Consider the following 25,052-nt stretch of genomic DNA (forward strand, 5'->3'; position numbering starts at 1 on the left):
TTAATAGTATACATAGGTCATATTAATAGTATACATAGGTCAAATTAATAGTATACATAGGTCAAATTAATAGTATACATAGGTCATATTAATAGTATACATAGGTCAAATTAATAGTATACATAGGTCATATTAATAGTATACATAGGTCAAATTAATAGTATACATGGGTCATATTCATGTGGGTGATATGTTTATAGCGCCTCAGGGTCTTTGTAAATAAGATAATTGCGAAGTTTTTCTGGTCCTTTAAGAATAATTAATTTAATCTTGTTTGATGATGTTAAACTTGACAATATATCTCTCTCTCTCTCTCTCTCTCTCTCTCTCTCTCTCTCTCTCTCTCTCTCTCTCTCTCTCTCTCTCTCTCTCTCTCTCTCTCTCTCCACCGTGTAACCTGAACAGCCTTGGAAAGTAGCTTGAAAGTTATGTGGGGGCGAGATGTTTTGATGAAGAATTTGGGTTAGGTTAGATTAGATCTACTCTCACACGACGGGAGAAGTCAGTAATTCATCTATCCAGGACGAGACAGAGCCGCTAACAGCACATTGTTGGGTTAAGTAGAGAACATTACTTAAGAGACATCTCTCTCTCTCTCTCTCTGTCACCACTGTTACTCCAGGTTGTTTATCCTTGTACACACACACACACACACACACACACACACACACACACACACACACACACACACACACACACTTAACACTGCGCCTCTCAGCAGCTGCGCATACCGCCAGTTTCTAGGAAATAATACCCCGGGCAGCGAGAAGAGCGACAAGTGTGGTGTTTATACTGTAAAAACTGTAACGCGAGTCAGTAAAGGATAGTTGGTGGAATTAAGAGCCAGCCCGCGTACCAGTAACTTGTAGCACGGAAGAGGAGGTGAGGGAGGAGAGGTGAGGGAGTGGGGGTGAGTGAGTGGAGGAGAGGAGGTGAGGGAGTGGGGGTGAGGGAGTGGGGGTGGTAAGGAGGGAGGGAGAGAGAGAGAGAGGAGGTTGGGATCGAGTGAGGAAGGGAAGGAGACAGGGGTAGAATGAGTGGGGAACGGAGGTAAGGAGTGGGGAGAAGAGAGGGAGGGAAGAAGGCAGGAAGGAAAGGAGTGAGAGAGAGTGGGAAGGAAGGAGGAACGGGTGGGGTAGGGGGCCAAGACAGGAGAGAGGAGGGTAAGGTTGTTGTTCTCAGTGACTAACTCAACTGTTCCCCTCTCATACCCGTCTTCTTCTCTTCTCTCTCAGTATATATTTATCTGTAATTCTTTCTCTTACCTCAGAGACACTTGACTCTCTCTCTCTGTCTCTCGGGCGGAAGTCATAAACAGGGTTCTCTGGCATCATGCAGGGGGCGTGGCTTAATACAATATAAACAGTGTGGCGGCAGCTCATTGGGTCAGTGTGAATACCAGGGTCGTGGGGTGCTGTGGGAGGGTACAGCAGGAACAGTGGGTACCACGTGCAGCAACTAGGGGTAACATGTGCAGCAAGAACAACAGCTAAGGGTATCTCGTGCAGCAAGTATACCAGCGGTACTTCGTGCAGCAAACACAGCACGTGGTGCAGCAATAACAGCAAGGAGGGGCTGATTCTACTCACCATACTGTGAGCTGCTCCTCAAGGTGTGTAAACTATAGTATTTCCATGCTAACCTGGCCCATAAGCCACGCCCCTCCTCAATAGTTACAAATAGCTGATTGGTATTTCTGGGCGTCTTACCCCCCTCCTCCCCCCCGATTAATAGTAATAATAATAATAATAATAATAAACGGTTTATTAATAGAGTTGCAGCCGGTGGCTGAAAATATACAGATTGCGCGTATATAAATGCGTATTTGTCGACCTTTTATAATAGATATTTCTAACACTCTCTATAAAGTGCTAATGCCTTGAATTATTTACATTATGATAGTCCAGATATCTAACATTATTTTAGATAATAACAGATCTGCTGACCTATTGTGAACACATTTAGTGTGAATTTTCTCTAAACCAATCAGCTACTAGCAGAGAAGAGGGCGTGACTTACGGGTCAAGTTAACGTGGAAAGAGTTTAATACCGAGTACAGTACAAGACATTGAGAAAATACTACCTTGAGACTTTACCCTACCTACCTACCTACCTACCTACCTACCTACCTACCTACCTACCTACCTAACCTACCTACCTAACCTGCCTACCTACCTACCCTACCTACCTACCCACCTACCCACCTACCCTACCACCTAACCTACCTACCTAACCTACCTACCCCACCTAACCCACTGCCTACCTGCCCACTACCACCTACCTAACCTACCCACCTAACCCACTCACCTAACCTACCTACCTAACCTACCCACCTAACCTGCCTCACCTACTACCCTACCCTACCTACCCTACCTACCTAACCTACCTACCTAACCTACCTACCCTACCTAACCTACCCTACCTAACCTACCTACCTACCCTACCTAACCTACCCTACCTAACCTACCTACCTACCCTACCTAACCTAACCTACCTACCTAACCTGCCTACCTACCTAATGACCTACACCCACTAGAGGTCAGTGAAGGATCAGTGTGTGTGTGTCTCCTCTGTTTATTCTTAAGGCCACTTTGTTTTATATCGTGGAGAGATAAAGTGACACAGACATACATACAGACAGGGTTACTAAACACACTTACAAGCAGTGGTTGCATGTGTGGTTCTACAGTACTTGGAATTCCTAGACAGACAGACACTCAGACAGTCATGCAAGCAGACACGTGTTGATGGTGCATGATTTTAAAGGTTAAGCTCATGATTATATTGTGTTAGTTGTTGATGATGATGATGATGATGGTGTGCTGTGATGTTTTCGTTGTTGTTGCTGCTGTTGTGTTTATACTCCCTCTTTCCTGCCTTCCCTCTCTCCTTCCCTTCCTCCCTCCCTCCCTCCCCCTCCCTCCATCCATCCCAATTTATTGTTCAAATTGCTGGAATTTAGGGGAGAGGAACAAAGTGTGTCTGTGTCTTGATGTTTGTAGGCGTGTGTGTGTGTGTGTGTGTGTGTGTGTGTGTGTGTGTGTATGTGTGTGTGCTGAACTTCACATACTCTTCCTATATAACTTAACATTTTTCAAGGTCATTCTGGTTGTAGGTCAAATAGGTACTGAGGGGCCACAGTCCTAATAGGCCCCAATCCTAATAGGCCCAAGCCATAATAGACCTCACACACACACACACAAATAATCTGTGACTCCACAATTTTCTTAAGTTACCTCACAATAATATTTGGTCGGTCGGCAGTTTCTTTGATACATCAATACAATGAGGAACTTCCCGCTTTCTATGAGCGTGTAAGTCTGTAAATAACTTTGACTGGCTTCTGGTGTCGAGTTGGTGACCTTGCTGACAATATCTAGTTGATGGGTTGAGGGGTTGATGGGTTGAGGGGTTGATGGGTTGAGGGGTTGATGGGTTGAGGGGTTGATGGGTTGATGGGTTGATGGGGAGGGGTTGATGGGTTGAGGGGTTGATGGGTTGAGGGGTTGATGGGTTGAGGGGTTGATGGGTTGAGGAGTTGAGGGGGTTGATGGGCAGTATATGAACAAGAGAAGCAGAAACAGCCGTACCCATCATCAATCACATCTCTGCTCCCATTATAAGCTGTTGGCATCTTGGTGAAGCTCTCTTTCTATACATACATACATACATACATACATACATACATACATACATACATACATACATACATACATACCAGGTAGGAGTCAAAATTATTGTTCGTTATTTTTTTAGGAGAATATATGCCATTAAATGTCCACGAGTATAAAGTTCTCAGGTCGAGTCTCAGTCTGATTCTGACGCCATGTTCTTGCGTTTTATTTAATTTGGTCGTAAGTCTTGGGTTAAGTGAAATATTTCCATACGACTTATAGTACGTTAGGTTAGGTTAGGTTATATCAACTTCTTTCGCCGGAAATTATAGAATAAATTACATAATTATTGGTTTAATTATCATTCAAAGTTCATGTTGTATATTTGGTCTCATGAACGACGAAGGTAGTAAAATTACTTCGTTGTTGACGAGAGTGGATGTAAATTATGAATAATTCCAATATAATTATTTTAGTTTCTTCCTAATGTAACGAAAACCTACAGAAAACTTAAGAATACAGTCAATGTAACAGTTAGCTCACACACACACACACACACACACATACACACACACACACACACACACACACACACACACACACGACGGAAGCTACAGTAAAGTGCTGGGAGCAATAGCAACTATGGAATGACGTCACCGTAAATCCGGTATAATCCTCACCATATATTACAAAAACACAACAGAACAACACCCACCACCACCCCTTTGTTTTCCCACTCACTTGTCTGCCTTGTCTACGTGATAAATATAGAGAGGAGGGAGACAAGATATGACGATCCTGACCTCCGGGGTGCACGTGCAGGGACAGATTCATTCACCGTCACTAGTTATGGTACATCAGTCATCCTCCCGCTGTTTACAAAGTCCCTTGATGTTTATAGGGTTAACAAACATCAACCAATCAGAGTACTACCATCCTGAGGGTTGGCGACCACAGTCCTCCACTCTAAACGTTTTCGGACTGTTTTTACTAATCCTGTACACACACACACACACACACGTACGTACATATACAGACACACATACACTCATTATTAACGTCACCTGTACACACACACACAACTAACAGGTAAAGGATCTCTCTCTCTCTCTCTCTCACATAGAGTAAGGGTCAGGGGTTGCCACAATAAGGGGTGGGACACAATTTGGTCAAGGCCGCCCTCCTCTTATAAAACATCCCCAAACAGACCACTGACACCACACGCTCTCTCTCTCTCTCTCTCTCTCTCTCTCTCTCTCTCTCTCTCTCTCTCTCTCTCTCTCTGGAGATTAGACCAGGAGAGAGACACAAACGATAAATACACCAGTGACAATGAAGAGAGCGAGAAAGGAAAAAGAGAGAGGTATAGAAAGAAAGAAAGAGGGATGGAGAGAGAGAGCGAGAGAGAGAGAGAGAGAGAGCGAGAGAGAGCTTGTAAGGACGCAGATTAATTTAGATCTAGGACGAGTTTGATAAATTTATTTGTCCAGCGGTTTAAGATTTCCCTCTCCTCCTCACCTCCACCACTACCACTCCAACACACCTCCACCACTACCACTCCAACACACCTCCACCACTACCACTCCAACACACCTCCACCACTACCACTCCAACACCCCTCCACCACTACCACTCCAACACCCCTCCACCACTACCACTCCAACACCCCTCCACCACTACCACTCCAACACACCTCCACCACTACCACCTCCCCTCCAGTACCACCTCTACCATTACAGACAGATGTGGCGCGTGTGGTGGGTGGTGGTAGGGGCCCTGACGCTGGTGGTGGTCGAGGCAGCAAAACTGAATGAAAAGCAAACCAAGCCGCGATGTCAGGATATGGAAGGTAGACAGAGGAAAGTATGTTATGGTAAGTGTGTCTGTCTCTGTCTTGAAAAGTATCAGCTCTGTCTATAACTGTCTTGCTGTTTGTATATACAGTCACCATTAGCCATCACTAACAGCAGGTCTCTCCTTCAGGTAACAAACTCCTTCAGTCAGCAGAGAGGCAGAACGTCAAAGCTGTGGAAAAAATTCTTAAAATGAATGAGACAGCTTATTATGTGTCCTTCACCGAGAATACCGGTAATGTGACCTGGCCTAACCTAAGTTGACATGATCAAACCTGACATAACCTAATATAGCTTGGCCTTACGTAACGTAACGTAACCTGACCTAACCTAACCTAACACGACTTGACCAAACCTGACATACCTAACCTGACCTTACGCAACCTAACATAATCTTACCTAACCTGAACAGTCCCAATCTAATCTAACATAACATGACCTAATCTGACCTGCCCAAACTATTTATTCTTCAACATATAATTTTTAGGGAATTTGTTTACTTTGAAAACTATTTATATTATATTAATTATTATATTTAATTACTCACTCACTCCGCCCTTCCCTCCCTCACTACTTCCCCCCCTCATTCCCTCCCTTCCTCACACAGAGAGAAACAGAGGTTACACAGCGCTCATGTATGCTATAGATCGCAACACCACCGAGGTCTTCGACATCCTACTGAGAGCTGGATCAATAGTTAATGCCGTCAGCGCTAAAGGTGGGTGTGTCGTCAAGGACAGTGAATTTGCTTTAGTACGAGTGGTATTGGTTGATTTTAGGTGAGTGAGGAGATAGATTGAATTATTGATAAATTAGATTTGGGTTACGTTGAACGAGTGTGGTTTATAATGAATGTGAGCCAATAAAAAGTAAGAAAACATTTAAAACAAACTAAACCGGGGAAAAATAAACCACAATGCATTTATACACAGGTAAACGGGATTCATAAAGCAGTTCCCCCTATTAATACTGTACTGAGTGACAAACGTTTTCCATGATGAGAACGTTTGGTCGGTTACATCTCTGACAGACAATTTTCAACATGGCGCGTGTTACAAAACTGTTATTATTCTCTGTTTGTGGTGGTTTATTCTCTGTTGTGTCACTCGTCAACAGGAAGGAGAGGCAGTGAGCTAATTGTGGATCTGTGAGGTACGTTTGGAGTGGGGGAAGAATGGTGAGTATGTAATGTGAGTGGGGTAGGCGGGTGAGAGTTTGTGGGTTAGGATGGGATAGTGTGTGAGAGTGAGAGAGGGAGTGTGGGATGGTGAGTGAGAGTTTGTGGGTTAGGATGGGATAGAGTGTGTGAGAGTGAGAGAGGGAGTGTGGGGTAGGCGGGTGAGAGTTTGTGGGTTAGGATGGGAAAGAGTGTGTGAGAGTGAGAGAGGGAGTGTGGGGTAGGCGGGTGAGAGTTTGTGGGTTAGGATGGGATAGAGTGTGTGAGAGTGAGAGAGGGAGTGTGGGATGGTGAGTGAGAGTTTGTGGGTTAGGATGGGATAGAGTGTGTGAGAGTGAGAGAGGGAGTGTGGGATGGTGAGTGAGATACGTACTCGGAGAGACATGAGAGTTGAGTGTGCAGTTAAGACCATTATTTTGACCCATTAATTAGGTGAGGACCATTATTTTGATGCTTTAATCATCAAGTGAAATAAGCGGGTCCGACTAATTACCCAAATGTACCCAAATATAGCCGGAATGAAGTCAAATAATGGTCCTAGATGAATAAATCGGACTGCCAATCACTTCTCGACTAGTATTTGGTGTCAGAAAGTCACAAAAAATTGGTAAACTTTATTTAATCTGAGTTAATAGATCAAGTGCATGTACCTAATCTAACCTAACCAAACCTAACACAACACAACTCAGATTAGATTATTTTTACCAATTTTTTTTACTATGACACCAAATAATAATCGAGAAGTGATTCACAGCCCGAATTACGCTTGTACAACCATCATTTGACTTCATTGCGGCTACATTTGGCTACGGGTAATTCCTCGCTCCGTCGGTACATGCACACGACCTATTAACTCAGATAAAAGTAAGTTTTCCAATTTTTTGTGACTTTCTGACACCAAATACTAGTCGAGAAGTGATTAGCAGTCCGATTTATTCATGTAGGACCATTATTTGACTTCATTGCGGCTACATTTGGGTAATTAGTCGGACTGAAATAAGCTGCGTGTCTAACCATTGGATGAAATAAGGGTATTATTGCATTTCCGCACACATCATTATTATTCTTTTGTGACTGAAGTGTGTAGAATGAAAGTTAGTCAGATTAATGAGATATATCTTTTACATGTGTTAAAAATCCCAGATTCCATGGTTGTACAAAAGTAAAATAATACCTACTACTGTACTGTTGGAAAACTTAACACGTCTCAATAAGATGGAAGAGGTTAAATATCAACCATTGCACCATTATCCTTCCCTAGGCCTGACACCTTTGTATCTGGCCGTGGACCTTGGTAATGAGTACATCGTCGATAAACTGCTACAGAAAGGTGCTGACCCTAACACTGTCTCGACCACAGGTGAGTACAATGATTTGTATCTGTACTACCATGAGAGTTGCCATAATTTACTCCTCTAAACAGTACCATGAAGAACTGCCATTGATGTCTCTTTTGTATGATTTATTTATGTATGTATTTAAAGTACTGGATATAATCTTTTTCAAATCTGTTATAAATGTCATGACTGTAATACTGTACATGTTGTCTTATCCTGAGATTACACACACACACAGAGGTTGTATTGTACTGTGGGTAAGATATTCGTTTTGGTCATCCACCTATTTGAAATAAGGGTCAGAATCGTTCAAAACACTATCAAAACATAATTTCAACCTAACCTAACCTCGCTGAATGACCAATAATACCGTCCTGAGACCAAACACCATTAACACATGTTGTACTCTGCAGGCTACACACCGCTCATCATAGCAGCATGGAACGGATACCCACAGATCGTTCAGATACTACTGGACCACAAAGCCAAGCCCAATGTCTACACCCCACACTCAAGTAAGGCAGATACTGTTTAACCTGTAGATGTACACACACACACACACACACACACACACACACACACTGTATGTTCCTTTACCTATCTCTAATGAAGGCTTTTGTTAAACCACCAATGTATGTAATAAGTCATTTATGTCCAATGTATATTTTCAGCCTTCGGGCTGCAGAACTTTTTCAATAAACCGTTAATTATTATTATTATTATTATTATTATTATTATTATTATTATTATTATTATTATTATTACACACACACATACCAACCCCATAAACTCAATATTTATCTCTTGTTAGTTAAATTATTTCATTATTGATTCACTGTATTATATAGATAGATACTGTATATAGATAGTTAGATAATCATACGGATAGATATATAGACAGTTAGATAGACACACAGCTAAACAGAGAGGTAGATGGATAAATATAAGTATGTATTGACCCACAGACTACACACCCCTATACCTGGCATCTAAGGCGGGTAGACTGGCCATCGTAAAGAGTCTTGTAGCAGCCAAGGCCGATATTAACTCCAAGACCTCGTGGGGTGAGTCTTATTTTCAGCCTTTTGTTTTATATGTTTAATTAATTCATTTAAGTAGTTTACAGAGTTTTTTCAGTGATGTGGAATTTTATGTGATTTTGTTTCATAGTTACAGTAAACCCTCCAAAACTCGACACATATGGGGCTCTGGCCTTGCCGAGTTATCCCCATTTCTAACTTATCGAGGCACTTCCCTCCTCCTGCAAAAACACATTGAAAAATTATCGACCCATTTGTGTGTACAGGTTGACAACCCTTTGTCCGAAAACCGAAAAGCTCTGAAAACCGAAAGGTTTTTGTGGAGCATTTTTTTTTTTTTTTTTTTATCATCATCAGGGATTAGCCCACCCAGGCATAGATCACTGACCCACATTGGGGCCTGGGGGGCGAAAATGTAATAGTAATACTAATTATAATAATAATTATAATAATAATACCTGTAATTATTCATAGTAAATAAAAATTTTAATTAAAACATACACCAAAATAAAATAATAATGATAACAATTATACTGCATTAATAAAATAATAATAATAATAATAAAGAAATACAAGAATGAAATAAAGATAAAAAGTGAGTAACACGACCTAGACCTATGAATTGTTATTACCTGTATATTTATTATTATTATTATTAGTAGTAGTAGTAGTAGTAGTAGTAGTATTATTATTATATTCTCGCCCCCCAGGCCCCAATGTGGGTCAGTGATTTGTGCCCGGATGGGCTAATACAAAAAAAAAAATCCGAAATGCCTCTGTTCCCAAGGATTTCGGATAAGGGATTGTCAACCTGTACATGTAATGTAATTACTAAATGTAAAAAATTAACACTCATCAGCACTGCAGGCGAAGAATGAAGGATCATAGTAGGTGACACAGAGGCATGGTAGGTGACACAGAGGCATGGTAGGTGACACAGAGGCATGGTAGGTGACACAGACGCATGGTAGGTGACACTTTTTTTTTACAGGAATTAGCCCACCTGGGCACAGGTCACTGATCCACATTGGGGCCTGGGGGGCGAAAATGTAATAATAATAACAACAATAATAATAATACTTAGTTCATAGTAAATAAAATTTATAATAAAAAATAAAATAATAATAACAACAACGCTGATGATAATAATAATAATAAAGAACCATAAAGTAAGAGAAACAATTGAGACCCTGCAATTGTGTATAAATGAGGCAGAAAGTCAGATCTAGGACTTGGTCACAATTTTTGTGATGCCATATGGCAGCAGGGTCTACCATTAGACAACACATTATGCTTCCAATATCTTCCCAGGCGGTAGTACCTCCCTGTTTGGTAGCTTCATTTTCCCAGATAATTTTATATATCTCATCATTTCCCGAGTTATACTGTATGTAATACACTCTGAGGCCGTATCCATGCCCAGTTATATGAAATTCCGAGTTATCGAAGATTTACTGTATAAGTATTTCATCTAAGTATTGTAGTTTGCCTTTGTAGTTACTTAAAGGACTATGTTAAGTGGTTTTAAGAACATTTCTAATCATGTCTTACTTAAGGGGTTACTTTTATGCTAATTTCACCACCTGCAAACTACTCTATAAACTATATAATTAAAGGGGTTTTTCCCAAAATTTAGGATTAAAGTGTGTTGTATCTTTTGTATTATTGTATTTTCTGTTTGATACTTTTGTTATACATCTCACATTTATTGTAATACAGTACAATGAAATTTCTATTTAATGGACTCCATTATATCGAGGGTCAGTTAGATGGGAAACCCATATGTAATGGATTATATAATGAGAGAGGTCCATTATATGGAGGTTTCTCTGTAGATATTTAAAACATTGAGTAATGCCCCTACATGCTGCCACATACATACTACATAATGTTTGTGTACTTACAGGGGTGACGCCCCTACATGCTGCCACATACTGGGGTCATCAGAATGTGGTGGAGTTTCTGTTGGAGAAAGGCGCTGACCCAAATCTCCAGGAGAAGGACGGTAAGTACAGTACAGTACAGGCTCTCCTATATTTAACCCTTGATACTGTACTGCGTCATATGAGCAAGTCTGTCCATGTGCCGAAATTTAACTCGGCATTCCTGATTGACCATAATATGCTGAACTAACTCAAATTTGTAATTATTGAGGATTATCGTACGTACTGTCCAGGAATTATTTGTTTGTACTGTCCAGGTATTATTTGTTTGTAGTGTCAAGGTATTATTTGTTTGTACTGTCCAGGTATTTTTTTGTTTATGATTGGGCTACATTTCTGAAAGCCCAATCACAAGTTAAATTATCATCAGTCTAATTGTATTTCTCTTCAGTGATTACTCTTTTAAACTATGGGATACTTTCCTCAAAACAAAACACAAATCCACAGTTTACCATTGTCCACACAGGGTTTACTGTACTGTAGTTTACAATCCACAGTTTACCATTGTCCACACAGGGTTTACTGTACTGTAGTTTACAAGGCTCTCACAGTTTACCATTGTCCACACAGGGTTTACTGTACTGTAGTTTACAAGGCTTTCACAGTTTACCATTGTCCACACAGGGTTTACTGTACTGTAGTTTACAAGGCTCTCACAGTTTACCATTGTCCACACAGGGTTTACTGTACTGTAGTTTACAAGGCTCTCACAGTTTATCTTTGTCCACACAGGGTTTTCTGTACTCCACAAGGCAGTTTACTACAACTTTCCGTCCATCGTTGACATTTTCATCGAGAAAGGTTCAAGAGTTGACAGTCAGAATAAAAAAGGTAAACACAAGGGTATAATTTTATTTCACTTATTATCATATTGGTCAGGACAGCCTAAAAATAATAGCCTATATATATATATATATATATATATATATATATATATATATATATATATATATATATATATATATATATATATATATATATATATATATATATATATATATATATATATATATATATATAATTTTCTTTAAATCTAATCATCAATTGTATTTAATATTTTGAGATTTATAGAAATAAACTAACAGATCCAGGTAACCTGACCAAACTTAACCTGACTTAAACTAATCTAACTGAACCTGGAGTTAAATTGACAAAGTTGGGAATTATTTTGAGAATACAAGACATTAGCCAGAGTTTAGAATTTAACTTTTAAATTATAGGGTATATAATGATGTATAATTGAGGGTTTTATAACTGGCACAGGTCACACTGCCCTCATCCACGCAGCTGAAGGTGGCCACACCGTGCTGGTGGATAAACTGTTAAAGGCCAAAGCCAACCCCAATCTTCAAGACACATCTGGTAAGTCAAACCTCCTCATAATGGTGGTACAGTACTGGTATTGTTTCTGGTCAGCTCAGCAACAAGCTCTTCTACTGTGTTGTATTGACAACAATTACAGTACAGTATTAATAAACTTTTCTTTGACAATAATGAGGTCTTGCATATGTATTACTTAATTATTAGTAAAAGACCAGCATGCTTTATTAAAGTAGTCTACTGATGATGCATCTTGCCCCAGTGTGCCAGCTCTCGGTGGCCCTGGCTGAGAATACGAGACTTTGGGCACAATTATGATATTAACAAATAAATTCTGGGGTATGTGATGTAGAACATTATAACTGAAGGTATTACAACTGCCACAGGTCACACGGCGCTCATCCACGCTGCCAGAGGTGGTCACGTTGAGCTGGTGAATAAACTGGTCAAGGCCAAAGCCAATGCCAACCTTCAACACAGATCTGGTATGAGGGCAGTAGTATTAGTAGTAGTACAGTAGACTCGTAACTTACGAGGGGATTACATTCCTGGGACTTCGCGTAAAGTCAGAAACACTCCTAAAAATCCCCTAAATCGCCCTTAAATCACTATACTGTGTATATATATATATATATATATATATATATATATATATATATATATATATATATATATATATATATATATATATATATATATATATATATATATATATATATATATATATATATATATATATATATATATATATATATATATATATATATATATATATATATATATATATATATATATATATATATATACCTGTATATATACACTAGAACTCATATATCACTACTGTAATGTGGTACAGGTGATTAATTTTTATCTCTTGTGCAAAATATATGATGTTTATATTCAAATTATTCGCTGTCTTGCAAGGATTCTAGCAATGCAAATTATATTCTCCTAACTTTAGACTGTGATATTATATAAGATAACAACTTAGAGCCTATAACCACCAAACCCTGGGAGGGAGGGAGGGAGGTGACGTGTTTGACAGTTGTGCCGAAGGTGGAGTGAAGTATTTATTTGTTTATTTATTTATGTCATTTAGATTGAGTTTTTGTATTTTGTTTATAAAATGTCACAGAATTGTCCTGAGAATATAATTTACATTGCTGGTATTCTTATAAAATAGTGATTAATTTGAATATAATCATGCTATTGTTTGCACTAAACAAAAATTTTAGTAATCATTTAGTACATTATTTTGAGTACATGTACAGTACAGCTTTGCCCTTAGGACAGTGTGTGCATGTAAATGAGTAAAAATAAATGAAGAAATTTACATATATCGAGCCAAAAATATTAATTAAAAAACTTTATGTAGACAGAGCTTGGATGGCGGGCTAGCGTTTGGCGCGTACGACCCATTTGGAAAATTTTGAATTGGAAATTGTAGCCTAACCCCTGGGGTAATCCTCGTATAGTTGAAACCGCATAAGAAAAATACGCGTAAGTTGCGAATCTACTGTAGTAGTATAGTAGCAGTGGTACAGTGATATCTGCATTAGCTGGAACAATTGGTGCAGATCACTTCCGGGAATGAGAAATTTCCGGGTACCTGTACTGGAAATTTTTTTCAGAATTTACGGAAAATACGCCTGATTTTCATCTCTCAAACCCGGAAAAAACTCCCCCATCCCTGGAATTTTCCGGGTATGTGGAAAATTTTCTCACAATTTTCCGGAAAAATGTGCCCTTCGGAAAATCGTTCCCAAAGCTGGAATTTTCCAGATAATTCTGGCATTGGGAAAGATTTTCCAAGAAAATTTAAATTCCGGTTATCGGAGAGTTCCGGGTTTGAGGGATTCCGGCTAACAGAGATATTACTGTAGTAGTGATATAGCCAAAAAAAATTAATTAGAATCCCATTTTTTACATTACAGTATAGTCTGCATTTACGCGGTCAATTGAACCCATGGTGGTCCGCGTAAAACGAAAAACGTGTAAATGAAATAACAGAACATATGGGATTAATTGAAATAGAGACTGGGCTGACTCCCAAACTCCACTTTTTCCGACACAATGCATACGTTGTAATGAAAATAACATCTTAATTTTATGATGGTATGCACACACAATTAATATTTAAGAGAAGTATCAATAATATTACGTTTTTTAACACTTACGTTAGTAGAAGAAATGGCTGGGCACACGGGGATGGGGGGTTGGTTCCGAGGCAGATGGCAGGTTATTGGCCCTCACCTGTATCAATTGTATCACTATCCACCACAGAGGCTTGCAGGGCCTCTTTGTCAAACCCCTCAAAGTCCATATCCTCACTGTCACTGACTTGGGCCGGCTGTGGTGGGTGGCGGGTGAAGAACTGAGTAATGTTTTGATGACTGGGCGACCTTGTGCGCACCCTGCTCGCGCCGCTTCCCGCGTAAATGATGAAATTTACCGCGTAATTAAAACATTTCATTCTGGCAAGGCACCGTGTAAATGACCAATTGCATAAACAAAAACCGCGTAAATCCAGACTATACTGTATTTTGATTATTCTATATTGTATAACATCACTTTATTTACAGTATTTGTTATGTCAGGAATATTATTGTTGTTTTGTATGGGCAGAGTCGTGCTTTAACTTAACCTGAACTAAGAAATTAACAGTTATGACATACTGATTATCAGGGTCTGGGAACATATCCCTGTTGTAAGTCAGAGACTGCCTGTACTGTACTGTACTGTACTGTACTTTTCTGTACTGTACTGTTTTGTACTGTACTGTACTGTACTTTACTTTACTTTTCTGTACTGTACTGTTCTGTTCTGTACTATTCTGTTCTGTACTGTATTGCACTGTACTGTACTGTACTGCACTGCACTGAAGTGTAGTGTAGTGTAGTGTAGTGTACTGTACTGTACTGTGAGTCATATTTCAGATGGTAAATGTTTCTCAACAATATTTAAAACTCTACTTCATATACATCGTGTTTATATAAACAAAACAATAATGTCAAAGCCATTAACTTTCCTTCAATTTTCTAAACATTTTAAAAACTATTGCTATTGAATTTTTATTTATCGTTGGAAGAAAGTTTTTGTTTTTTACTATAATTTTTGGGGTTTGTCAATTTAGAGAATTATTGAAGTATTAGTAGTGTTGATATTTTAAGATACATACTGTACAGTCTTGTTGATGTTTGCTTCTTCACAAATATAAATGTTATCGGCAGATGAGATGTATGTATGTGTAGAAAAAGACAGTTTCAAATCTGTCATTAGGCCCACATATAACAAAACAATGTTTGGGCAATTTTGAACACCTGAAATGAACTTTTGTAAAATCATGGCAGGTAAAACAGCTCTTCACTGGGCTGTGTTAAAGCAAGAGAAGGAGGTCGTTAGGTCTCTGCTGAAGGCGTGTGCTGATCTTACCATACAGGACAACAGGGGTTAGTCCATTACTGTTCAGTACTCTATTGTAACTGCAGTTCTAATGTGTTTCTAACTACTGTATTAGGAAAACAATTAGAATATTTTTGATATATCATTATCATCATCATTGTTTTACTGTCATTCTCCAAGCCAGTATGGGACAGCCACTGGCAGCTCTCCATGTTGCAGTCTCTCTCATTGACTTCTTAACTCTGGGATAATTTCTTACAACCTCTCCCCGTGTCCTGTCTCTGGCTCTCTGTACATTATCCTTTTTAACTGCCCATGTTTCACTGCCATACAACTGTTTGGTATTTATTTATTTATTTTAATTATCATTTCACCAGTTACCAGTTGATTTATTCTATGTTAGTTTGTACGAACATTACCGTCCAATGTTATGTATATTTGACTATACAATTACTATACCTACTGTACTGTAGTTTGAATACTTGTTAAAGTTTAAGTGCTTAGTAGCTAATAAAAGTCCTGTTGTGACACTCTCAGTGTTGTGACACTCTCTCTCTCTCTCTCTCTTGTGAGTCTTTCTAACCCAGTGTTAACCTCAGGAAGGACCGTGAAAGACTTGGCCAAGGTTGTACGTGTAAAGAACAAAGATGAAGACTTGAAGAAGAAGGTGGAAATAATTAAGCTTTTGGCAGGTAAAGTAAAGTTTATTTCCTTTTTTATTAATTTATTACATTTTCTTTTCTTTTTTTGAGAGCTTGTAGTTATGTCCCCTCATGTTGGTGGTGTGTGACATCACAAACAAATTTTCCAGGTTGATGTTTTTCACCACTTTCAGGATTTTTTATGTTTCAATGAGATGTGCCCTATTGTGTCTTGTCTGACAGGGGTTGTTAGTCCTAAGTCTTTATTTCACTTTACAGTATTACTCGGGGCTAAATATATTAATTAAATTAATTTCTGTATTACAGGTACAGTATTTGGGTAAATAAATTGATACACTATATTTCACAGGATAACTTCAGGCCAAATAGATTGATAAAACTCTGCTGCAATGTTGCTTCACTCTCTCTCTTTTACAGGTACTTTAACGGGCGATGTTCGGTGGATTTGGCATCCTGTGTACCGCCGGCAAGGGAGTGGGCTCGTAACACTCGTCTTGCCCGCGGTGCCCACAGTTTCTCTGTGGATGTCGATCACACGAGAATAACCCGTTATAGCACCTCCTTCTTTTCTCACACAGCAAAACTGTGGAATGCTCTGCCTTATTCTGTGTTTCCATACTCTTACAATCTGGTGTAGATTAACATATATAGTCTTTTTCTCCTCTAATTTAAATTTTTTTACTCTTTATTTTTTTACCCCTCCCCAGGCCCCGTTGATGACCTGTGTCTGGGTGTGGGCTATTACCAATAAATAAATAAATAAAACTACATTTCACAGTATTACTCAGGGCACATTACTTTGATAAAACTAATTTGTGCATTATTAAGAATAAATTATTATATTTTACAGTATTATTCAGGGCACATTACTTTGATAAAACTAATTTGTGCATTATTAAGAATAAATTATTATATTTTACAGTATTATTCAGGGCATAGTAGATTGATAAAACTAATTTGTGCATCATAAGGAATAAATTATAATATTTTACAGTATTATTCAGGGCATATTAGTTTGATAAAACTAATTTGTGCATTATTAAGAATAAATTATTATATTTTACAGTATTATTCAGGGCATATTACTTTGATAAAACTAATTTGTGCATTATAAGGAATAAATTATTATATTTTACAGTATTATTCAGGGCATAGTAGATTGATAAAACTAATTTGTGCATTATTAAGAATAAATTAATACAAGTATATATCTTTCAGATCACAATGTTGCTAGTTGTAGTTAAGAAGAGTTAAATCACCGAGACTCATCCTCTCTCTCACAATGAGGTGAGTCGTTGTATTCCCTTAACGTTGTACAGTTTGTTTATTACAGTACTGTAGTTGTATCTTACAGAAATGAAGGCAAATAAGGATGGTAGTGTGAAACCTCTTTTTAATGGACTATATGGAGAGGTAAGTCCGTTATATCGAGTGTGAAACCTCCATCTAACTAACTATATAGTGCACTATATCGAGGTTGAAACCTCACTTATAACGGAGGTTGACTCAGTGTTGTTGTAGATGAGATAATAATGAATTACAGTCGTCATGGCAACATTATGTCTTAAGTTTTTATTTTGAGAAACTGGGAACATTAGGCGCCTTTGTCAATTCACCGTAATGCTAACCTAACCTAGCATAACCTCACCAAACCAAATCATACCTGATATGTCCAAACCTAACCTAAACCACTAGAGTACTTTATGTAGTTTCTGAAATTTATTTTGTTTTTTGTTTCAGAATTGGTGAGTCATATCTGCACTGCACCACACACTGTAGTTCTTACTAACCAACTGATACAGTACTGTACAGTGGTAGTTGTGTACTGTACAGTAGTACTTGTGTACTGTAGTGGTATTTGTCATCATTCATCTTAACATAAGTGTACCTGATGACTGCCCCAAGTAGAGGGGGTGTAGTACTGTCTGACCTACCATACCATACCTTACTTTAACCAACATGTTGTCACTAAGTTAATTGTGTGTCCATCTTGTTCACTACCACATACTCTTGTTAATAATGGTATGTCCAATACTGTACGATGAAACCTCTAATACAACGGACTAACCTATTACGTATTGTCCAGTAGAAGGAAAGTTTCATATATAATGGACTAATCTCTCGCATACAGTACTATCCATTAAAAGGGTTTCATTGTACATACATGAATTATTCTTAGTCTGGCCTACCTTATCTAATCACTATTGTTGTCACCGGTTAAGTTTGTGTCTGTCTCAAGCGGGACGGTCGATGCCGGCTACTCGTGTTGGTGTTGCTTGAATAAACTTTATCTTATAATTGTGAGGGATTTTATTTTTTTGTTTAACTCTTTCACTACAGGTATGCCACTTTTGATATTTTATTTAGTTAATGCAAGACGATTTTATTCTGAAGAGGGGAGCCCATACATAAGAGGTTAGCAGACTATCTCCACTAACTTCCTCACTTTAGATATTTTATTTGGTTAATACAAGATGATTTTATTTATCTCAGAGGGACCCCGGCTTACAGGGCGATTATGAGTACAGTATAAATTTACCATAAAAATGCTGTCACTAAAACATTTATCTGTACTTGAAGGGGGTCGATCACTTTCAGAATGAACGACATGACGCCTGTTGTCTCGGTAGGGTTGCCAAAATCCTTCGTGTCATTTTTCAACACAATTTTATATAGATAATATTTTGAGTGATTGTACTTTATTCACATCTTCATATTTATTATTTTATGTTATCAACCATTTAGTTCAACAGACCTAAACTGTGTTCTGTACTGTGTCCAGTTTGTTGATTTTATAAGTAAAATAATTAGTATTAATCTTAATATATAGCAAAAATAAATAATATACTGTATAATTAAATATCAAAACAGTTGTGTGTTGTGTAGTGTGTGTGTGTGTGTTGTGTGTGTGTGTGTGTTGTGACATATCTGGTAATATCCATTGCATTATACAAATTTTAAAAGGGTAGCCAACAAAATAAATTCCTTGATAACTTGGAAGTGTTAGTACAAGGAAGAGGAAGTAAAACCAAGCGTTGAACACTTAAATATATTTATATCACGCTTCTCATACAATCAGCTGAGAGAAAGACATAAGTATTTTTTAGAAGACAAAAATACCCATTGACGTATAGTTACAGTGATCAGAATATTGTACAGACGAGGACACTGATGCTTCAAGTAAGGGAGACAGTTGATTTTGGCACAATAGTCCATGGGTAGAAGAGAGTACAGTAGGGTTGACCCAAAGTTCTGTTGGAGTCCAATTAAGACCCCCCCACACTCAGGGCCAATGTATCAGAAGAGGCTGGCGTTGTTGGAGGAAGAGTTGGGCTGAAGGCTCGTTCGCATCGCTCGCGGATTTTTTTTTAAGGTCGTTGGCTTGTTTTGAACGAGGTCGTCGGCGGTGATCCAGCATGTTGTCGAAGGTGATGTAAAGACTGCCTGTATCTTCACCACAGTCACAAGATGCAGAGAAGAAACGGCCACGGTTTTCTTCCCTCTAGAGAGACTCCGTGTTGTGGTGTTGTCGCTTCGGCTAACATCTGGTACACACAACATTCACCTCGTCACCTTTGACCCATGCCTCACACCCGACCCGGTTTGACCTTCTTTCCAACCCACCACAGCTCAGCAGCAGCAAACATGCACACCAACATCCACTCTCTCTCTCAGACCAACATTTACAAATAGAATAGTTATGGGAACAATTCATGTACCTATTAAAATGTCTATCATCAACCTACAGCTAACATCAATCTCTTTGGCTTAAGATCCAAACTAAAGTAATGAAAATGCAATTAAGTACAATACCAATGACGACATGGATGATTGTATTATAGGGAAGGGGAAGGGTGAGAGGGGAGGGGAAGGTTGTAAGGGTGAGAGGGGAGGGGAAGGTTGTAAGGGGGGAGGGGAAGGGGTTGTGTATCTAACATAGGCAAACTGGGTGCTCTCAATAGTAATGGGAACCGAAGAATATAGTGCTGTCTGACCTTATATTTACGATCCCTACACGGTGCTTAAACTGACGACGAGCACCATAGTGGGTATGAGTTCAAAGGAGGAGGGAGGGGGTAGAGGGAGGGATGATTACTAGCAGATAATGGCACGCGTATTCCTATGTAAATACTTTGTACACAGCATTTGTTTTGTGCACCAACCGACCCTACCTTAGAGCACCCAGGTGGTGAGGAAGGGGAGAATACTGATGATTACAGTGAATTGGGCCCCACTGTGGTGTTGGGCCCCACTGTAAGTCGAGCCCAACTAAGTCAGACCCCACTGTAGGTTGAGCTCCTCTAAGTCAGGCCCCACTGTGAGATGGGTCCCACTGTTAGTCAGAGCCCCGAGGAGAAAGCACCCCCCCAGGGTATCTCCTGCCCCCCGCCGCCACTCTCCTTCCCGGCCGCTGCCAATGAAAATTTATGACTTACAGAAGCCCCTTGTGTGCAACCTCATCTGGTCTGGCCCGGCTCCTGAAACAGACATCAAGTTATTTGGCTATGCAAATACTCTTCAGAAATTTATATAGCCAATTAGGATTACTGGATGGACTGTCAAATTTTTTTTCTGATACTCAGTAAAGCCGTTACAGAATTGGGGGCCCGAGTCTGCACCGTTTAAAGCGAGAAGATGCCATTTACTTCTGTAAGCTTCCAGCCTACAGCAGCGGCACGGTCCGGCGGGGGCGAGGGCCCGGGTGCCATTGAGTACTGTACCCGCACCCTTTGAGATTCCAGGAGCATGAGCGCAACAGCAGACTAGAGAAAACTCTGCCGTTGCCTCTCATAGGGGGAGGCAGATACTACCAATAGTTTTTTATTGGGATGCATTACGAGGCCGGGCTTGGCACTCCAGTACGCGCAGCGGTGATGTTCGGTCCGGCACAGAATGACACGTTGTGGCTATCATAGACCTTCTGGTAGTGTGCTGAGTACCTCCACTGCACATTACACAGTAAATGCTACTGACTGCAATACTAATGAACACAAAGTGTTGTCTACAGAGCATTAATGGTGGGCACACTGCTTGCTTTACATGTTTTTTATCAAGCAGCCAGCAGCTATGACATCAGCAGAAACACAAAGCTGCATCTGCTGTGCATGCAGCAGCCACTCGCTGGCAGACTACAGCAAAAATAGCGCATCTCGCCCAACCAGGACGCTCCGCATACGTCTCGCGCGATACCCGAGAATACTCGCGAACCTCGTCTCGCCTCTGCTTGGATTCGGGCATCCATGCGTCACAACTCCTCGGCGACGGAGGCTTGTGCGGCATACGTACAAAGTGACCGCAAGAGGACATCTGCCTCAACCGTCAACAAACGAGCGTTCCTGGCATTAGTGGGTTGTAAGCCGCTCACCAGACAACTATCTACTTAACAATGCAGAGTTTGACCACAACACAAAGACAACAAAACTACAAGATTTGATTATTTTTTTATTTCTACCAGTACAGTACAATACAGTACAGTACAATACAGTACAGTACAGTACAGTACATAACCCACTATCTTTGGCCTTGTTGTCTGGGCTATGAGATATGGTAATGAGTCAAGAATGGTTGGAGAACACTGCCTTGGTGGTGGGCGTGCTGTGGTGGACGCAGCACCACGCCGAGCTTGGCCCGGGGGTCAGGGGTCGTCCACGGGGCCACGGCTGACCCGGGGCCAAACAATATTGCACACAGAGACAGCGGGCGTGGCTTGTGGTGCGTAGGCCTCGACTGCGGCCTAAGGCAGCCAGTGGTCTCGGCGACACAAGCCGCCTGGGGGAGACGGACCACTGCCCGCCCTCCATCGTGCTCGCCCACCGGTCACAACAAAATTCCTTCTTTGTGCGAAAGACGATAAGGCAGATGACAAGAGTGACTTGAGTGGCCGGCTGGGGGCCGCACTCGTGACTGGACCTGGGCCCCCAGCGGCTCAACGACATACGGTCCAACGCTCTGCACCCGGCCGGACCGTACAGGCGGGCCGAGAGTAGAGGTCGGTCTTGGAGCAATACCGTGGGCAGATGCAGGTGAGAGGCAGAGAAGCACCGGGCAGTGCTGGGGGAGACTTGCCCCTCACCCCGACGCCCACGAGTTACAACAATAACACCACACTACCAAAAAATAAAATAATTAACGGACATAAACGATTGGAAGATTTGCTAGAGGAAACAGCGGTGACGGGTCGCTCCGTTCACTAACCTGAGACCACAGCCGAGACCGGCCTCGGCCGGCCCACAGGTTCTCAACCGAGTATCGTTGTCACAATCAAAGAAAATACTCATTGCGAGTCTGTGACGCCGGCGATTCACCTATTACCGCACTTGTTTAGTTAATGGAGTGGGTTTTGTTTTGTTTCAACAAATTGTTCAGTAGTAATAATTAGATTATTTATAAAATCAGCACCTTAATAGTCTTCAGTCACCGCCCCAAATATTTCAAATATCAATTATGACGGCCATCAACTTTTTTACAAAACGATCCATTAATCAAAGTCGTCCGGCCGCCCGACCCTTTGGCGGGGCCCTCTCGGCTACGGGGCTAATCTACAACCTCTAGGTAGGCTGCGACACTCGCACGCCACCGCCCGGGACTTGTTACAATGCTCATACACACCGACATTCAGGGACAGGGTAGACTCGGGTGGGGATCATCTCCGTCCCCTGCCACTACGCACCGAGAGTTACACATCATATGTGTACGTAATCTTTTGGTTCCCAAACTCGTCAAACGGTCAATTATACGTGGCTGGAAAACTTTCCCGGATGTCCGTGCATCGCGGACCTCGCTCGGTCGCAACCGTCGAGGTTACCCGACGCTCGTGTACGTAAAGCTCGCTAAAGCCGAACCCTCATTTATGACACGGCCACGGGGAAATATAGAGAAAATACACGTAGTAATTGTATGCCATTTTGAGAACTATAAAAGCACATTACCACATTGGCTACAATAGTATAATTCATCCACTACCACTTGTTAGTAGAGCAGCGCTGCACCTAATAAGTACTGTTCTCCTATTCACAACACAGGAAAACAACAACCTTATTGAAATACAACACGAGGCTCACAAAGAAGCTGTTCTCACCACAAGATTGTAAACTGTGCGTAGATAAGGGTTAACGAGTCTGCCGTAGCGTCCCGGGGACGAGCAGATGCGGGCGACGCGAGTCCTCTCTCGTACGTCGTCGCTTATTACGAGTACCGGGCATCCTCGTCCGACTCTGGTTCGTATCTACGTGAGGAGAACGGAGCGACGCGACCCAGAGGCCCACCAATCAGGCCATTTTCGCTGTAAAATTGTCAGGGGACTCCCGGTAAAGCCGTGCGGCACATTTTGTCACGTACGAAGCTAAAAACTACGACCGCCACAGTCACTACCACTTCCATCTGCTCCTCCTCGGGACAACAACTGCACCTTCTTCAAAGCCAGACACCAGTAACACTAGTTGTGTCAACTTTGTGTCTAGTAACATGGTATAAAGTGACGCTGAGACCACTCCTCATCACCGGTCAGTTCTTCAACGTCCAGCCAACCTTGAGAGCGTGGGCGGACGACTGTCGGGTGCTGAGAACTGCTCGCTGCGTCAAAAAATGCAATTAGGCTTAAAACCTCCGGCAATGGAAGTCTAAAGATTGGCATTCGCTCTCTTAACACCGAGAGAATACAAACAATAAATAAACATTTGGTCACCTCTTATGTAAAACTCCTGTCAATTCATCAGTTTTGTATAACACTTGACATACACGCGTACGTACGTCACGTCTCGACAAAACAATACTATATAAATACTATCCGCAGTATAATAAAAAAACATCCTATATGTCCCCCACGACACAATACCTCTCCATCATGAAATATATCTATATATCTTTAAAAAATATTGTAACCTATAGACTCAAGAGATCTTTCACTTTGACTTAAAACCTTTGCAAAAAAATTATCCATTACAGAGTATTATAGATTATTATTATTATTATTATTATTATTATATTATTTATTTATTAATTATTTTAAGAAATATTTGCAATACATATACTGTATTCATATTTGTTTCCAGTTGTGCTTTTTGACATCCAATTTTTGTGCAATTAAAATGGTTAAAAAATTACTCTTTCCTTATGTAACTTTGATCACCTGGGTTGATTGTTTTAAAAGAGTAGGTTGCTTGGTTAATTATTTTAAGAGTTGGTTGTTTGCTTGATTATTTTAAAAGAGTTGGTTGTTTGCTTGATTATTTTAAAAGAGTTGGTTGCTTGCTTGATTATTTTTTAAGAAGAGTCTCCACCCAAAGAAAATTGAGTTTTTTCTCCAAATTTTGGCAAGTCAACATTCCAGGGGAGAACTCAAGCACTTTGTACCTGCAATACAGTATAGAGAAGACGACTTGTTACCATTTGTTGCTTAATGTTTGTAGCATCTTATTATAACAACTATCATTTCAATGTAACAATAACTATTATCTCAATGTAACAATAACTATTATCTTAATATAACAACTATAACCTTAGTATAACCACAATCATCACAAAACCTAATACAGCAAAACCTCTATTTAACGGACTATATCCAGACCAAAGTCCATTATATCGAGGGTCTGTTAGATGACAAACACCTCATCTAATGGATTATATGGAGAGAGAGAGATCCATTATATGGAGGTTTCACTGTACGTGATACCAAACAGTAATTTCTCTTCACATAAAAGGTTAA

At 40.2% G+C, this 25,052-nt stretch overlaps 2 protein-coding genes across 3 annotated transcripts in view; one reads left to right on the forward strand and one right to left on the reverse strand.

Annotated features, from left to right (window-relative positions):
- The first annotated feature begins 1,371 nt into the window (after positions 1-1,371).
- Positions 1,372-18,647, forward strand: LOC121856358 (kinase D-interacting substrate of 220 kDa-like). 2 transcript variants are annotated; one of them, XM_042351867.1, is made up of 15 exons: positions 1,373-1,612; positions 5,354-5,487; positions 5,598-5,702; positions 6,075-6,185; positions 7,906-8,004; positions 8,395-8,496; positions 8,947-9,045; positions 10,928-11,026; positions 11,697-11,795; positions 12,228-12,326; positions 12,671-12,769; positions 15,635-15,733; positions 16,286-16,378; positions 17,567-17,635; positions 18,089-18,647. In XM_042351867.1, exons 2-14 carry the CDS (start codon positions 5,358-5,360, stop codon positions 17,590-17,592), a joined length of 1,260 nt encoding a protein of 419 aa, XP_042207801.1. In that variant the 5' UTR covers positions 1,373-1,612; positions 5,354-5,357; the 3' UTR covers positions 17,593-17,635; positions 18,089-18,647. The 2 variants fall into 2 exon arrangements, with proteins under 2 accessions (XP_042207802.1, XP_042207801.1); XM_042351868.1 differs by lacking the exon at positions 8,947-9,045 and having other exon boundaries at positions 1,372-1,612.
- Positions 18,648-19,383: 736 nt separating this feature from the next.
- LOC121856357 (protein kinase C-like) overlaps positions 19,384-25,052 on the reverse strand; it is a 34,709-nt gene continuing 29,040 nt past the window's right edge. Inside the window, exon 14 of the mRNA XM_042351866.1 lies at positions 19,384-24,700. The gene's annotated coding sequence lies outside the window, so the exon portion shown is untranslated. The remainder of the gene's footprint in view (positions 24,701-25,052) is intronic.

Source organism: Homarus americanus, unplaced genomic scaffold (assembly GCF_018991925.1).
Source record: "Homarus americanus isolate GMGI-L3 unplaced genomic scaffold, GMGI_Hamer_2.0 scaffold48220, whole genome shotgun sequence".
Classification (NCBI taxonomy): Eukaryota; Metazoa; Arthropoda; class Malacostraca; order Decapoda; family Nephropidae; genus Homarus; species Homarus americanus.

What these genes read in the sequence shown, in the direction of transcription:
- LOC121856358 (XM_042351867.1), top strand. Translation starts at nt 5,358, where the DNA reads ATGTGGCGCGTGTGGTGGGTGGTGGTAGGGGCCCTGACGCTGGTGGTG. An exon ending in GTCCTTCACCGAGAATACCG is followed by an intron (nt 5,703 to 6,074) that starts GTAATGTGACCT and finishes TTCCTCACACAG; the next exon opens with AGAGAAACAGAGGTTACACA. An exon ending in AATAATTAAGCTTTTGGCAG is followed by an intron (nt 16,379 to 17,566) that starts GTAAAGTAAAGT and finishes TATATCTTTCAG; the next exon opens with ATCACAATGTTGCTAGTTGT.